Genomic DNA, 18,054 nt, shown 5'->3' with positions numbered 1-18,054 from the left:
TCTTTGTTCACGTTTCAAGGACATGCACAGCCACCACTCTGCACCAATCTGCAGATGGGGGCGAGAGGGAGCCATTGGGAACGAGAGAAAGAGAGAGATTTTTTTTTCCTGCATTTCCGATTATGAAACATCTTATTGGACCTTGAGGGCGCTGGTTATGTTCAGAAAAAAAAAAGATTGGGGTGGGCTATCGGAGGAGGTGGATGTTTTCTAGTTGCCGTTTCACTCAGAAACTGTTGTTTGAGGAGAACATGGCAGAAGGGAATGTTTAAAAAAAAAAATACACATCTGTTACCGGCCTTTCCTGGCCTTGTTTTCCCCTGTGGTTTGGTAACTCTGGCAGAGCTACAACTATCTGTCTATCTGAGCAGATCTACTGAAAAACAGCACCTATTGTTAACTCCTCGCATTGAGATGTTGGACCACATGCCGTCAATCAAGTATGTGGATTTATTTAGATGAAAACAACACTGATAATAAAAAATGATAATTGTGCTCACAAATAGTCTGTTTCCGTGTCATAACTGCAATAACTCTAACCATGAAAATGACATTTTATGTAATAGATACAGACATGAGATGAGGCTGTAATGAGATCTTTTACCACAAATAAATTTATAAAAATACAGCATGCAAAGACATTCAGACTGCAGACATTCATTACCCGATTTCAATTCATTTCTCCAGATGCTATGGAAGTCTGTGAGTGCCAGCATTTGAATTAAATCACTTTAAACTTAATTTTCAATTTTGTCATACAACATAGTATGAAAGAAATAAAGAAAATATAATGCATTGAAAGAAACTGAAATTGATTGTAAAATTACCTTTTTAATTTCAAAAAGTCCACGTTAGATTCGTCTCTCTCTGCATCTGTTCAATTGTGCCTCTTTCGGTTTCACAATTGGAACTTTAGAAGGCCTAGGAGAATCCTACCGTGATGTAATAATGGTAGCAATTTTCTTCCGAGCAACACTTGGTGATCCTCAAAGTCAAGGAAGGCTGACGGCTGAATTTCAATTATGCTACGTCATCGAATTGAAACAGTTGCAATGTCGAGGATCTTCTAATACTTTGAGTGCAGAGTCCTTCATTCAGAGACAATCAATAAACCAAATCTTTAATTTAAAAAATCTCAAACAGGAGGGGGAATATTAATTCATGTTAGCAGGCGGCAGCCTCCTGTTCTGCAGAGTGAAGCCAATGCAGAAGTGTCTTATACTTGCATTCTCTCTGCTGTCCAGCAGGGGGCAACTCCTCTGGTTGCAAAAAGAAGTCTGATTGTATAGAAGTCTATTGACAGGTTGCTGCCATTACCAGAGCCGTATACGTTGTCTCAACCTCACTCCTCTGCATTCCAAATATGGTAACTTCGTTCATTGGTTGCAATTTTTTTTTTAATTCTACAATTAATCGTGTGCAACGTGGCAACAGTATGACATCACATTTGAGATATCAGCTTCTCTACTTGGCTCTGAAGGACTCCTCCAACACAGGGTTAACCCCAGAAATGGCAAATGAAATAAAACAGAAATCCCTGGAGCAAGCCTCGATATATACTGTTATGTGTGTTTGTGTGTGTGTGTGTGTGTGTGTGTGTGTGTGTGTGTGTGTGTGTGTGTGTGTGTGTGTGTGTGTGTGTGTGTGTGTGTGTGTGTCCGTATGTGCACACAGTGTCCTTTCAGGCTTGGGGTCACAGCTCTCTCCACCCCAAAGGACGCAGTAAACACTTGCTTTATTATGATTCGAATATCAGCTCCCGGACTCTGAGGGAGGACAAATGATTATCATTAATTATAATAAATTTGCCTGTCAAGACTGCAATTATTTTGTTGCCACACAAATTGGCATTCATTTAATGGCGGCTGGTGGAATGCAGCGGCATGAGCGACTCGTGATTTTAGTCGAGCAATCAAAGCCGGGGAAGCTAATTGTTTTGCTCGTCAAAATGTTTAAAATTGCGACAGTGTGTGTGTGGGAACGGAGCATGTGTGTGAGGGGAGTTAAACGCATAACTGTCATCTCCAAGACAAGCTTGCTCCTGCTGAAAAAGCCCTAATGCATCGAGTAGAAAAAAAAACCTCATTTAGAACGTCACTCAGTTCTCTGCAGATTGGGAGAAACTCTGACTCCTTTAGGCGCAAAGACCTTTTCCTCCACTGAATTAATTAGCAAATTGCATGATGGAGAGGCTGAAATCAAAGGGTACTTGAAGTGTAGACTCAAGGTTTCCACCCATCAAGTACCAATTAAGCTTTTAGAAAAATATAATTAAAAGATTATGTAAAAAAGATTTAATTTAAAAGCATAATCAGATTATTTGGAGTGGTACCCTTTAACATTACATTCAAATGTGGATAATGGCTTAATGTTTCAGAGAGTTTCACACCACTAAAATGTCATTCAGTATAACAATGACACCAACATAATTAATTAAATGCAAACTTTCAATAATCCAAACCAGTTTGAAACACCAAGGTTAGACTGGCAGAATTGAAAACTATATTTATATGATGATTTATTCTTTACAGCGTATCATATTTGTTGATATTCTTGTACCAAAACCTTCAACAGGGAGTTAAAAACAAATTGTTAATCAGTCTTTTAATCACTTACTGTCACAGCATAACCAGCCGTTGACCCTACGTTTCAAAACTAAAATTCCCCCAAAATTTCTAAATAAACTTCTGTGTTCACAGGAAACATACAGTTTGTGCTTGTTACATTCCTACAGTCTCTTTTCTAAATTAAAATGATTAGATTATGTTTAGGAGAAGATTGTTGTTTGGGTTAAAAGAAGTACATTTGTTATGTTAATATATTTTAATCTATTTAACAACCAGTTGAGATAAAATCTCTCAAGACGGCAGCAAGTTACATGTCAGTGACGCTTCATACAATAAAATACAAAACAACAAATTACAAATGATGACACATAACTGGCGTAAGTAAAATACTGAAGTCATGTAACAGAACTAAGGTGAAATAAGTAAACTTTGACTTTGTTTCATATGTGACACAAACAGCTCCTGGGTGAAAGTCCTGTTTGACATGACCAACCTCGACTCCCACCTTCCTATGTGGACTTTTGCGCTCTTGGGAAGTATATCTGTTTCTTTGACAGTCTAATAATGATGAGAATGGATTTACATTGGAGTTGGTTGAAAGCCGGGTGGGTTTCATGTAGACGTTAAAGGGAGCCTCAATGCATCTATATCAGTCTTTGGGGGGCCATTGAGCGAGCATGAGCAAACCAGCGGAGGCCTTTAATGTTTTGGTGGTTTAGTCTCGCCGAAAGCAATACAAGCTCTGATAAAGCCACTATACCTTACCTGTACAGCTAACCAGGTGACCAGAAACACAACTTGAATGCTAATGTTGCTAAGTGTCTGCAGGATGTGCAAGTAGGCAACTGTGAGCTTACTCATTAGCATCACTTTAAGGTGATAATTTGTTATCTTAACTTGTTCCACTGTGCCGCAGTGGCAAAAATAGCACTTGCCGAAGCGTTATTCATCTTAATATTTATACTTATATTAATCTAATCAAAATAAATTGATAAGCCTGCTGTTGATAAGGGTCACATGTTTTAGCCCTGGCAATTTGTCAAGAGCTTAAATGCTGTCCGGAAACCAATAACATTTTGTGATTTATTTTTTATATAGGGACAAAAGTGTGTTAACTGCAGTTCTCTCGGCCGAGCATTTTGCTGCTGACACAAAGTGCACGCACCTCTCCGGAGAAGGCCTGTCCGTTCAGCAGGTGTTCGGAGCCCTGGCCGTCCTCGCTGCCAAAGTGTAGCCGGATCTCCTCCAGGCGGTGGCTGTACGTCATCGGCCCTCCGGAGATGTTCACCAGATGCTCCTTGTCCAATCGCAGGGAGACGTGGCGGCCCGTGTTGTACATGGTCCCTCCCACCTGAAGAAGGGATGAGAAAAATATATATATTTATATTTCTTTGCCTTTCGCTTAGCGTTATCTAAAACAGTTATTTGCAAACTTGTATTTCTGAGGGACCCACTTTTTAAGAAAATGACAGACCAGTGGATCAAATTCTTGATCTGTATATAACCTGTATATTGTGAGAATAATCTTTGTGTAAATGAACGTTCCAAACTTTTTTACTGCCGTTTCCACATCACCTCGTATTATCTTAAATGTGAACCAGACGTTTAGAAGGGATATATGTTTGATCAAACCCAACTCTGTTTTATGCATATGTTGAAATAATATACACTTGTTTGGGGCGGCTGTGGCACATGAGGTAGAGCGCTTGTCCCGTAACCACAAGGTTGGTGGTTCAAACCCCTCTACCGGCAACATGCCGAGGTGTCCTTGAGCAAGACACCTAACCCCAAGTTGCTCCCCGGGCGCTTCATTGCAGCCCACTGCTCCTCCGGGATGGGTTAAATGCAGAGAATTGTAATTTCCCCATTGTGGGACTAATAAAGGCTTAATTATTATTATTAATATTATATAAATGAGACCAACTAAATATATTAAGGCAGGGTTAACAGGCTACCTCATTCTTTTCATTTATCAGTTAAACCAACAGAGTGTTTGCCAGCCTTTCATGGAAATGTTATAAGTAGGCTGAAATCAGAACAATACGAACATTCAGGCTCCGTCTTGTGGCCCAAATGTAACCTGCAGATATAAATGTTAAATAAAAGACTAGAAAAATGCTGCTAATTTATTGGAGACCCAAATGAAATCTCCTGCGACCCACCCTTTGGTCATGTCCAAGTCTTTGGGAATGTTGTCCCCATGAGACACAAAAACTGTGGAAATGACCGCCCAGGTTGAAAAACACCTAATATACCTTTTCAATTTCTTATTATGTTGATTGATTCCAATCAACATAATAAGGAATACAAAGTGTATGCATTCTTTTTTTACTGCATCATTATTTTTCCAGTACACAAGAAGTTAAAGTCAACAAGTATATATGCCAAGCAATTATGCAAGAGCACTCCAAAAAAAGTCAACCATACTACATGAGAATTTTTTTAAAGAATGAAGTTGAGGTACAATTATTGCCGAAGGCTATTGGTGTATTCTCTCTAGTCACTTGACAGAGTAGTGAATCATTTCTTTTGTAATGATTCAAAAAAAAAAAAGTGGGGGAAATCAGGTTCTCTTGAAGTCTTCTTCAGCTATGTGAGCTTTGGTTTCAATAAGAAGGAGATGCTGTTGTCTCGTTTTGTTGACAGCTCTGTTTTTTTTCATTGTTGCTTGTATCATCATCAGCGGAGCTTATTAGTCCTGAGGGCTTTATTTAATTAGGCAGCAATCTGAGCAGGAAGGAGAGACGATATTGTTAACCGCAACAAGGCCTCGACAAACAAAGACGAACAAGAGAGCGGAGCCTCCGGTGAAAAGAAAGGACAGGTAAAGATGGAAAAAACACAAGGTTTTTAGGGGAAAACACGGCGTTGCAAAAAGCCTCGAGTAACGATCTTTATCGGTAGCTCTGTTTATTTATTTATAACGTGGAGTTGTTTCAAAGGGAAGCATTGATATTCATGCCACGACTTTTTGGGTGGACTTCCATCGTTCTTATCTGCCTCTTTCTCTTCTTTTCCACTCCCTTTGCTTTCCCTCCTCTCTCACTCCCTCCTTCCCTTTTACCACTTGCTTTCAAAACGAAAGCTCCCTCCCCCTCCCCAATTCCCAGAGAAAGAAGTCTGCCCACACATTGTAAATATTTTATAGAAGCTCTGAGGAGAAGGAAAAAAATCAATGATTTGAAAGGAGAAAGAGAGAGTAAGAGGGAGCGATGCAAAGAGGAGATAAGTACGGGGGAGAAGGAGGAGAGGAGCGCCCATAGAGGAGAGGAGGTGGAGAGGAGCGGGCTAAAGGAAGTCTTTCAGGTTTCCTGGCAAAGACGACAAGAGTGAGGTGAGGTGAGACCCCTGAAAAGGCCAGAAGAAAATCTCATCTCCCTCAAGACCTCCGCAGGCTATTATTCATGAGGAAGAAGAAGTGATGAGAGGTCTGTGGACTCTGCTAAAATATCAGAAATGAGGGAAAGTCCAGCAGGCTGGTAATAAAGCACACTGTGAGATAATAAGCTAAAATATGCTGCGGTGAGAAGACATATGATGATAGCACAAAGTCTATACCAAAACATTAAACTAGTGTGTAGCTGTAGAACATCTCCTTCCATTGGATATTAATATGCTGCTATACCAGTCAGCGGTGTGTCGTCCAAAACTAGTACAGAAGTGATTTGTTCTAGTCAACGACACTACATTGAAGCTGCACTAATCCATAACTTTAAATAACAATCGATCAAATAACTATGTGTGAGGTAAAAGTGGTGGCTAGCTGGTTAACACAGTGGAGTTTTAAGCAGCTAAATAGACAGATATTTAGACGTGTTATTTATTTAGACTGTTTCCCGAGGCAGCCCAAGAGGCTTCCACATGAACGGCGGAATATGATGAGTTTCTGATGAGATCATGTTGTGGGTACGATGAAATTTCGCAAGGCTTCTCTCTCTGCATAGTTGCAATAAAATCAACAAATAAAAAAAGTAAAAATAAGCAACTGGTGTGTAAAGGCCTTTAAGGTTCGGAAAGTACGGTTGTTAGCTTGCAACCAATTCCCAGGTCAGGTCACGAATGTATTGTACTGTATGCATCTATAACCACTTTCACAGTACTAATCTGACAGTACTAATAGTACTAGTCTGGATATAACATCCCACTACTTCTGTTTCTGTTCCTGACAGATAACAGTCATGAACACCAGCTACCCCTGGTCCTTGTCCCAGCTGTCCCAGTCTCTGCTGTAACAGCCTCCACTCTCCTGGTTTAAAGCTGCAGGGGTTTTCTCCCAATCAGCCATTGGAGGACTAGAGTGATCCCAACACTGATGCTGGGTGATAAGGTCGAGGCCCTTCCCGGAACTGTTGCCAAAAGTTTAGGAGTATATATCGTCTATCGTCATCATCGTTTTGGACAATAAATAGCTCCAAAAGGGGTCCGCTAATGGAAAAACAGACCAACGACCAAAGGTATAAGGAGGTTGTGCCACACCATTATTTCATGTGACTGTTACACACAGCAAATAGTGTGCAGTTTTTTTCTCCCCCCAGCCAATATCTGTTGTTCAGGTCGATTGCCCATGTCAGGATAAATGGCTTAGAAGCTGGCTGGGAGCCGCGGGTAGCGAGGTGTGGTCGCGACGACGGCAGCGATCGTGTTCGTCTTACAGCGAGAGCTCATGTACAGTGAAAAGCAGCTCCTGTTCTAATTGGTGCCACTTTCATCTCCCGGAATCGATATAATCCTCAGCTGGTGAAGGGAAGTACTCTAGACAGGCAAAAACAATACGAGGACATCACAGCAGAAACTCTGTTGCTGACACTGATCGGGAACGACAAAGAAGCTGTACGTGATGCAATCTCAGATATGCAAATGATGGACTCTAAAAATGGTGCTTTTTGCGAGGCAAAACAAAACTCTGCGGGGAGAACAACAGCACTTTGTGGAAAGAGAGAGACGTTATCAAAATCATTCATGTTACAAGAGAAATTGTGATTTTTCACGTTTAGCTCTGTTAAGCCAGCTGTTGGGAGCCAGACTTGAAGAATAAATTAATGCACACTTGAATAAAACTTGCTTACTTCATTTGTTACGTTTGTGCCGCAAACATTTACCAGACAAAGTCAATGCGCTGGAAAGGTTGCAAACAAAGCAAAGGCTATATATATTCCGATTCCGCGTTCTCATTATTCTCCGGAGTCTCGACACTTGTGCGTAGTGGTGAAGTAATTATCGGTTGTGGAATTCATATTTTCGTTCTCGGTGCTGAACGTGTTTTTGAAAATCACAGACTTGTGCTCTATTCATGGAAACAGATAAGCGGAGGACTATCATGCATTACTTGCATATTAGACTGTGATAAACATGGCAATCAACAAAAACACAGCTGTCCAACCCGTCTCATGTCTCAACATCATAGTGTTACACTCATTATACTCTCAAAGCTTTTATACTCATGGCTTCATCGGGGAAATGCCTCCCTTCACTCCAGTCTTCTGTCCACAGTATTGCCATTCAAAGAACTCATGATACTATGCTGCACATGAATATTCATATGGCATTAAACACAAAGCTTTTTGGGTGTTTCGAGCTCTGTCACAGACCTCCATTGTTGTAAAAAAAATAGGAAAAACACACCAACGAGCCGCTCCGTAGTTTATTTTGACTCTATACCACGTACACTATACTACTGCCCTAAATACTCACTAGAGCACCAAATGTGGATTAATCCACCGCAGAATATAGTCCCACAACAAATGCACTATTACCTCCTATTTATTAAACATAGACGTTTTCAGCTGTGTCAGGAAATCAAGGAGCCTTTTTAAAGATAAAACTTTACTTTTGTGATGCCACAGACAGGATCAAGTCGGGAGGTATTTAAAAACCCCTACATATTGTTGGATGTATACAAAATTGATTATTGAGAGCCAATGTAGCTGATGTAGAAACATGGCAGACTCTGTAAAGAGGACCTGGTTGCTTTGCAAATATGAAGGGCTCATTCTAAGCAAACAAAACTAGCAAAAAAAGCAATTATACGCTAATGAAAACAGTTATGAATAGGGATAGGTATCGTTAGGATTTTATCATTACTAGTACTCTTATCGATACTGCTTATTGGTATGGTTCCTTATCGATACAAAAAAAACAACTAAAATATTATTTTATTATTCTTGTATGTAAACAAGTATTTCTTGAGCAGCAATACCAAAATTTCATAAATCTTTAAAATATATTCACAGCTAACAATTAGCTAATTGATAAGTTTTCATTCATTAGCCTATTCTTATTAGCAAACTCTGTATGGCGTCCCTGACGTTACTTGCCGCGGACGAGGATGACGTCGCCAAACAGTCGACTGCATTTCTGCAGATTGATGTTCTGCTTGTTCGCCAAATGTTTTGATAAATAGCTGGTATTACCTCCATCACTTGTGAGGGTTTTATGCATTTGTCACAACGAGAGTTCTCAGCATCCACTGTAATAAAATGCAGCCACATTCTTTGTTTTCAATCAACAACCTTGTCGAGTTATCTTTCATGTTTTTTTTGTAATAGCATTCATACCCAGAGTATTGTCCCTTTAAAGCAGTTATAATCAATGTTTCTAACATTGTACAAAAAGACAACGTGGTAGCTCGTAGCAATTTACCTACCGAGAACTATTACCCAAATCTGAAGCTCTCCCCACGGCTTTACGGAGCTTTATGAGTCTGAGCTCATTGTTTAGCTGTCCGACCCACAACTTTAGTGTTTTGTTTCCCTCTCATCGCTCTCAAAACAGTTTTTGGGCTGATGCCTGCAGCCGTTTTCAGTGTAAAAGCTCTAAAAAGCCACTCTACACTACCTGCTCAGCGGCAAACAGCAAACAGACACAAGAACACCCTGGTGAACATATAGGAGAATTTAACAGCTAAAAAGATGGATATTTCCCTCAGGAGTTAGAAAAAGACTAAAAAACAAACAAAAACATAAACTGTTTTGATAAGGAACTGTTTGCTAAAAGTTCGCTAAATCAACTTCAGAGGTGAAAGCCTGTCAGTATTGTGTACACAAACTTTTCTTTCTGCTGCCCCCCCATGGCCAAAATAATCAAGTTATTGCTGGTGAAATCTCAACTTCCTTTACTACCTGTCCACACTGTCTACTTAAAAGCCCATCACACAGGTGTTCTCACTTAATTAGCCTATCTTGTGTGGGCGTGCACAGGGTTTGTGGACATCTCCACATCTCACTTGTTTATTTATTAGTTAGAGTGTTACAACTTCTATCATTATAGTCCTTCTTCCACCCTTGTTATTTAGTAGTTAAAGTAGGTAAAACACAGGTGTTAACAGTCCCTGTAAACCATGATAGTCTGACAGTGAGCCAGCATGAACACTACCAGGACCCTGAAACTGAGGCAACTAATTTGGCTAATTTAATGGTGCTAATTTGCACAAAAGGTTAACTAATACATGCTTGAAAAAAAAGAAGCTCACAGTGAAACCTACTGAGTGAAGATGTGTTTCTCAGTAAGTCAGATGGATTGGTAGCAGGTACAAACACCAAATGTTTGTTCTTCTATCTCTCTTAGATGCAAAAGTTTATAGTCAAACCCCTTGTTTTCCTATCCGTAAAGGAGCTCTATTATACATTCAGAGCATTAATCAATCAATCAATCAATCAATCAATCAATCAATCAATCAATCAATCAATCAATCAATCAATCAATCAATCAATGCTCTGTAAAGATATGGTGCAGGAATGTCTACGTCACACAGTTGTTACAGATGATAACGCTGTCCGAACGACAGTGTCGTATTCAAAGAATAGCGCCCACCCTAATGTTCCCCCTCAGTTAAACACTGTTAGCTCTGCCAGCGCTGTTGTCGTTTGCACTGTTCGCACTGTTAGCACCATTAGCTTCTAGCTGCGGGCTCAGCCATGGCCAACTTTTCTAATTTAGAGACTTTGAAACCTTTTCCTTGACCTGAAATCCCAACTCTGACACTGATACAAAAGAGTATAAACTTGTTTCAGGTAAGGACTAACATAAATGTCCTGACTGTGGAGGATTTTCCTGGGCGTCACACAAACACACTCATATTGAGTAGTAGTACCCACAGTCAGGCGCCCGCACACGTACTGGCAGCCGCTTCGACTCGTCAAACAAGACAGGGGTGAGCTGCCAACGCGGCTTGATTTAGATAAAAAAAACAGAAATCAAGAAAACGGCATCAGTGCTGAGCCTGACAGCTGACACAACATTTCATACACATACACTGTTCAGACACAGTTCCAATAAATAGATGAACAGGAGTTAGAGGATATCGCAGCCATCACCACTAACTTTTTATTTTTTAAATATCTTTTTTTTTTACATTCAGTTTCTTTTTCAAACTCTGAAACCAGAGTTGGTGATTGGTGGAAGAGTGGAAAGACTTACAAAGTGGGATTTTGTTTCGGTCAAGTTTGATCAGCGATCTTCTTATGGAATGACAATGATTGTAACCTTCCCCACTAAAGACAAAAGCCTGAAGTTAGAGGGTGTTAATGGGTTTTTTTTTGCCAGTGGGAAAGGGGCTTTAGTGTAAATTACAAAGCTCCGCACTATCTCGTGTCATAGCTCAATGCTTTGCGTCGTGTGTAACCCCCTCCCCTAAATACACCTAATTTTGTTCAAGCAGCCGAAGAGCGCTTCTTCATTCGTTTCCTAGAATCTTCCAAGAGCGATAGAGCCGAAAAAGGACAATTGCACTGTGGGCTGGTCGTCCCTTAACGGATAGTCATGATTGCAACGCACCACCACATTAGAGGTAATAGCTCGGAGAACGTAAACAAGTCATAAAGGAGATTGTTGACTGTCTGGGCCAGACTTGGTGGTAGCGGGCAGGTACGGTAATAGAAGACATCAGTGGCGTGCTGGTAATGAGAAAACACAAGGAACATCGTCATTATCGGAGCACACGGATCAATAGAGTGAATTACCCCTTGTTACAAGAAGAAGTCCTCACTAACTACTGTATATGTTCAGCTATTAGGCTGCAGTGTTGCTCCGCTTACAGCTTAAATACAAAAGCCGCCGTCACCTAAGGAAAAAGGGTTTTATACATAGTGTACATGCCACCACGCTGGGCAAAATGGTTAAGCGGTGGATAAGGTGATAAGGTACGTGAATGAATTAGACAGTAACTGAATTGCACATATTCTTGTAGCAACCATCAGATGGTTTTCAATATCTCCTCTAAAAGGCCTGCAGCTGTAAGCACCGAATCATGGTGAAAGCATAATCTGTTTGATTAAAGTAGAAGATAGCGAGGGGACGGTATCTACGGTGGGTGGGGGGACGGAAAGAAAGAGAGAGGGGGGAATTGAATACAGGGCCTCTGTGGGCTGCACCTTGGTGAAGTTCTGGACACATTCCAGTACAGCAGTTCCAGTAATGCTACATGATGAGAGAGATTCAACACTGATCCGAGGCATTTGGGACAAGATTTGAAGAGATTGTGCTGTCCTGAGCAGAAAAACAGCATCAGCAGTTGCTAGAAGAATTCTGATATTGGCCTGAAACCCCCAAGATATGTTCATTTGTAATGTTTTTTAGAGTTCGCTGCTTATATTTTTGAATTCCCTTTTGGGTCCTGCAATGTACGGATAAAGCCATGACATGCTTGAAACATAACAGTTTGTAACAAAGTCTCAACCGGCCACGTCTTAAGGTTTTCACCTTTTCCAGATGGCCGGACGAAGGCTGGCTAAAAAAAATGCCGTAACAAACGAGGGTGCAAGAAACCATTAATCTCAAAAATGTAGATAACAGACAACGCTTTTGGAGGGTCTCTCTTCGAAGGCATTCATCGTCTTTCACAAGAGAAATAGCTGTGTGTAGAAAAGAAAAACTTCTGCCAATTATTGAGTGATGCATTCTTTTGCCAAGATCCGAAAAGATGTGTGGGGAGGAGGGCGTTCACATGACGATGACCTGACAAGCATTTGATTTTTAAAAGCGTAACTAAACATTATTTCTTAGTCTCCGAATGAGAAATGACTCGATGTCAAGGAATGGGCACAACCACATTCGTGCATGAAGTGCGGGTCAGGGTGGTCCGGGATCAGAACCCCCAGCACTCAGGTTTTGCGCTGGCAGAGGTTTACGCTAACTGCTAACTGAAGGTTGGTCTCCCTGAGCTGCGACTTGCTCTACTCCTGCCGAAGTAACCTCCCCCCCATGGTGGAGGGCAAAATGAAAATACAAGTCGTTTTCCGGTTTCTGCCACTTTGGATATGATCCAGCGAACAAACTATGAAAACGTACTCAGACGCCACAGTGACTCACTATCGCCTCTCCAGGTAAAAAGGCTATAAGAAGACAGGACAGGCCGGGGCTAGCTGGTTAGCATGCTCATTTCAGTAGATATGTCTTCAGCACTATACAACAATGTCTTTGACTCAACATAAACACTGTTCATCTCTTCACACCATGATGTTCGTTCATCGTAATGATGTTTTAAAGGAAAATTCTGGCCAGATCTTACACATTGTACCTTAAATGTGCAGCAGGGGTTTGTTGTAAAAACGCTGATTCATATTTATGTGCTGGAGTACGAACCAGACTAGTTGTCCTGGCGGCCTCCCTCTCTCATCTGAGAGTCTCTGAAGCATCGAAACAGGCTGTTAAACTCAATGGGTGGAGTGCGCTGCAATTAATTAGACCCTGTAAAACATTAGGAATCCAATCAGGCTCCAGGGCCTCCGGGGACCTCATTTATAAAAATGTACTTGGATTCCTTTTTTCAACTTGACGGAAAGACCGAATGCACGGTGATGCAAGTTCATGTAAAAAACAACTGTCTTTTTTCCTACTTCTGTGCAATAACACTTGCAAATCACTACAATTGCATAAGTAAATACCAGGGATAAATTACTTGGAAGACTTGTAAATAAATCAGCGAGTATGCTCAACAACCATGACTACAGATTTACACACATCGTCGACATGTACGTCGTGTTTAGTCTCCAAATATTTGAAGATCACAGCTCCCTCATGGCAGAAATTCCTCAGTTCCACATAAAAAATAAATGTCTGAACATCAACACTAGAACCGGGGCTGGTTTCCCTGACAGACTCTGTGTTCTCGTCGGTATAATCACATCTGATGGTAGGATTCCTCCAGAGCATAATGGGCAGTGGCAAAACTGAACCGACAAACACTTTGAATCAATGTGCGCTCAAAATCCAGATAACACATTTCTCCTTGCAGTGATTCTCTAAATTGTTGGCCTGCGAATGCTGCCTGCGAAGGCTTCGGGCTCCTTTATTGTGACAGCCGAACAGGTTCCTTGAAAACGGGACTATCATTGCTCCCCCCCTTTAATCACATTAGATGAAAAGCGGTCAGGGGAAAATGTGCAGCTATACAAAGTGATTATGTTACATTTTTAATTCTGAGTACCTCTCTGAGCCTTTAAAGCTGCAAGCAGATTCTCCTTTTACTCTCGGGCTGGAAGCGTATGTTTGTCTTTTGTGTCCATTATCTCGAGACCTCTGATGTGCCAGAATTTGCGAAAAAGAGCTGTTGGAACGTATCCCGGATCTGGCCATCAAGATGATGGCACTTTAAGATAACTTATCGTGTCACCCAAAACAAGCACAATAAAAAGGCACTGGGATCGGAGCAAAAGGAAGTCTAAGTAGCAGCCTGAAACACTATGTTCAACCCATGGTCGCCATGGGATCACTAGTCCATTATAAAAGAATAATAAAAGTGGGTGCAGTGTCTCTTTTTCTGCAGCTTTTCTCTCTCTTCTCTTTACTTTGTCCTAGCTTGTTTTAACTTCTACTCAATCCCACACCCATTTTTTTTAAGGGCACTTATTTTGAACCCCGGAGCAGTTCCTCCCCTTGTCGGGTTTGTTTGGACTTGTGAGAACACAGCAATCACAGTCGGGGTTGCAGACAAAATCGATTGGACGGAGCTCTTGTTGACAATGAGTTTTTCTTGGTATGTTTCCAAACCAAGCCGGGAGCTTCGTTTGGACTGAGAACGTGATCTGAATGCGACACCGCCGTTCTTGTTTCCAGCATGATTTGGGGGGAAATTGAATGGCGTCTTTAAATAAAAATGGTGTATGAAATTCACGTATGAAATATGCAAAAAGCCTCACCCTGAGGGTGTGAAGGTTTCCTTCAAACTCTGACAGCTCGGGTTCAGTTCTCTGTCGATACCGAGATGTTTTTATTTTTCAAGGTGAGTCTAGCTTCCATTTGCAGAAGAAGAAAAGAATTGTACAGAGAATCCAAACAATATTTTACACCTAAGAAAAGTTAATGATATAAAAGGAATAAGTCAGCATTTTTGGACAGAGGTTTATCTGATTTCATTATGAAAGCAAGATTTAAGATCTAAATCAATTTCAAGTCTGTGAGTTAAATATGGAGTTGGAATAAGGAGGTGATTAGCCTAGCTTAGCATAAAGGTGGGACTGAATCAGAGTTAGTTTGACTCTGTCTAAAGTTCAATCATATGCAAACCAACAAATCTAAAGTTCACTGATGAAGACCAACCACTCTTTCCAGAAACAATGATCCAAAAATTCAGAAAAAAATAATTACAGGTTGCTTAAATTTGATTGGTCAATTTCTAAAATTGCTTTATGACAATTTTCAACATGTTTTTTAACAAATCAGATTAAATCAATTTAAACCTTTTTTTTCCTTTTTTTTCATTCTGAAAATTAGAATTTAGAAAATCAGAATTACTAAGCATTGAAAAACATATTTATTAAAACTAATCTTTTGAAGACATTTCCTATTTATATTACAAAGGGGTGAATTCAAACCAATGAAATTCAGGTACAAGCTTTTCAAAGTAAAATATTTCCATGCTATGAATTCAGTGGTGTTTACATTTAAATTTGAAATATTCAGTGGCTGTTGAATTTCAAATACTTAAGTCTCTTATTGACTTCAGTGTAAGAGTACTATTGACAGTGCGTTCTGTGAATTATCCAGAGTAATGGGAACACTGTTTCAAGACAGAAATGTTGCTGTTGAACTGTGGATTTGCAGCTCTTTGTAGTATGCAAACATACTTTATATTTGAATATTAAGCGCTCCACACGCAGCTCGCTGCCCTGTCTGCTCTACCTCTCCTCAAGAGCATACCAATCTGTTTGTCATTCGTGCCACGGCACTAGCTTGCAGATTAGCTGTCTGTAACTGCTGCTGGGAAATCAAATAACAGCTGATAAGGCGAAAAGGGAAAGACGAAAAGAAAACGGCTGGGCATAATGTCACAGCTCTTCTATCTGAGACTTTGATTATCTAAACACTTGACGAGAGCTCTATTTTGGAATTCAATAAAAGGTAGAACGGAGTTCAGCTTGTTCCCGAGTTTAAAAGTTCTCTCAGCTCTGGCAAGGTCATACGTTCATATAAAGTGTACAAGTATCGAGAGGGCGAATGAAAATAATAGACTTTTTCTTCACTCCCACTTTCCTGACATTGTAGTGCTTACCTCAGGGCAAAGACAGGCAAAGGCAGCCAACAGCTTTGATGGAAGACAGGTATGATGATAAATATTTGATGCTATTGACGGGTTGTTGTGCTCAGAATGAGATTTTTATGGAACTAGTACACCCTGACATAATAAAAGGCAATCTCTTGCCAGCAAACTGACTCTGCAACTGCGTGAACAGCAATCGTTGGAAGAGTTGATATCAGGCCTAAGAGCTGATATTGATTCAATACTTTGATCCAGGAATACTACGGAAACCTGCAGAGTCGGCTAATACAAGAGACTTTTAAATGCAATTAGCTCCGAACTTCAGTGCAGAGCAAATTTTAATTTACTTACTTACTATTACATGCCTTTAAAATACATGGAATAATGATAAAACTCAATTCAACCTTACTGATATAGGGCTATCGAACCCCAAACAGCGTCTGAAACAACGTATCCTCATACACCGATTTATATGTTATTTAAGGGAAAAGGTATTTTTTTTGTGTGCTGTCCTACAAAAGTTCAGCAAAATGTTTGATCTTCTGCTTGTTACATGCAAAAGGTCTTTTCAAAATAAAGTTCAATCTTCACAGGAAACAACTCACTTTAAGGTTTAAGCTACTTGGATAGTTTTAGGAAAAGATAACGGTGAACGCTTAGGCATAAAGCTATTTCGTTAGGTTTAGGAAAAGATCAGGAGATACTAAGTTAGGTTCAGGAAACAAAATTCCTTCGTTAGGTTTAGGAAACCATTGTGTAGTTCGGCAGCTACGTGACAAATAAATCAACATTTACTTTTCGTTTCATTGGGGGCACGAACAGCGGTCTCCTGGCTCTCCTCTGCTCCGACCCACCCTGTTTGGTTTTCTGCAGTCTTTATACTTCCGGGTTCATGATTACATGGATTAAATACGAATTGATTTCATGGGATATCTACCAATTACAGTGCATTCATTTCCGGATGTATAGCCTTGAACGCTGTCTGAGAACAGTCTGAAACCATCTGGCTGTCGCTTCTCTATTTTGATAGATTTCCCAAAAGACTTTTGGATGCTGTTTCTCTCATCCAACTAGTCTTGTTAAACCCCCCCCCCCCCCCCCAAAAAAAAAAACCAGAAGAAGGTGTCAGGAAGAGGAGGCATTCCTAGCCTTCTGTTCCGAGCATCAACTTCTTCAGCATCCCTGCTTTCCAGCCGGTTGACAGTGTACAGGTGCAAAGTGGCAACAGTCGGGCCCCTGATTAAGACCGAGGCCATGCCAGCGAGGTGACAGCGTGGCAGAGCCCCCGGTAGAATGTGGCGCTCTGGAACTTGTCCCACGATGCCATCTGTTTTCTCATAAGCCATGTCGCAGAGGGTAGACCGAGGGAGAGTGACAGCGAAGCTCACGAATGTGATGGAAACAGGAACACACAGCCACGTTTCTCTACCTGAAGCACCAACAACCAAGATTTTCTTATTAACGTGTCAAATGATGAAGTGCAATGTGTAGTGCATTTTTCGTGGAGCTCGTACCTGCATTTTAGACTCTTTCAGAGGCATGACTAAATGCTTAAGTTGTATTGTTTATGCTGGATGTGTATATAGGCAAATGTTTGCTATCATTTACTATATGAACCTGATAAGGAGATAACATGTGACAATCAGTGCTGCTTTAAGTACAATTTGAATTGAGAATATCTATTTTATGACATTTTATAATACTAAAGCATCAGCAATAGAAAAACAATAATATAATGTATACAGTTTATGATAACACATTACTATTAAGGTACCCAGTTTTATAAGTACTTTGATCAGTTTTTTTTGCTAATGATATTACTCTACCTTTACTACAAAGAATACTGTAACTTTGTAACCCATTACAGGTCCCTGTGATGGGTTACTTTTCATACTTTTGATAGAATGGCTCCTTTTACTCAAAGCTACTACAGAGGAACTTTAATTTTGTTTCGACTTTGGCCCCCCCCATGGTCAAAAGCGGTAGTGTTTCCGAGTACCAGAGTACGTTTAG

The 18,054-nt window shown here is 40.5% G+C and overlaps 1 protein-coding gene across 1 annotated transcript in view; it reads right to left on the bottom strand.

The window, feature by feature from the left end:
• ca10a (carbonic anhydrase Xa) overlaps positions 1-18,054 on the bottom strand; it is a 204,910-nt gene that overhangs the window by 20,378 nt on the left and 166,478 nt on the right. Inside the window, exon 5 of the mRNA XM_054599350.1 lies at positions 3,733-3,918. Within this exon, the coding sequence (XP_054455325.1) occupies positions 3,733-3,918 (186 nt within the window). The remainder of the gene's footprint in view (positions 1-3,732; positions 3,919-18,054) is intronic.

The sequence above is a fragment of the Anoplopoma fimbria genome, chromosome 5 (assembly GCF_027596085.1).
Source record: "Anoplopoma fimbria isolate UVic2021 breed Golden Eagle Sablefish chromosome 5, Afim_UVic_2022, whole genome shotgun sequence".
Taxonomy (NCBI): domain Eukaryota; kingdom Metazoa; phylum Chordata; class Actinopteri; order Perciformes; family Anoplopomatidae; genus Anoplopoma; species Anoplopoma fimbria.
The sequence above is the reverse complement of the archived record's forward strand: the minus strand, read 5'-3'. Positions and strand labels throughout refer to the sequence as shown.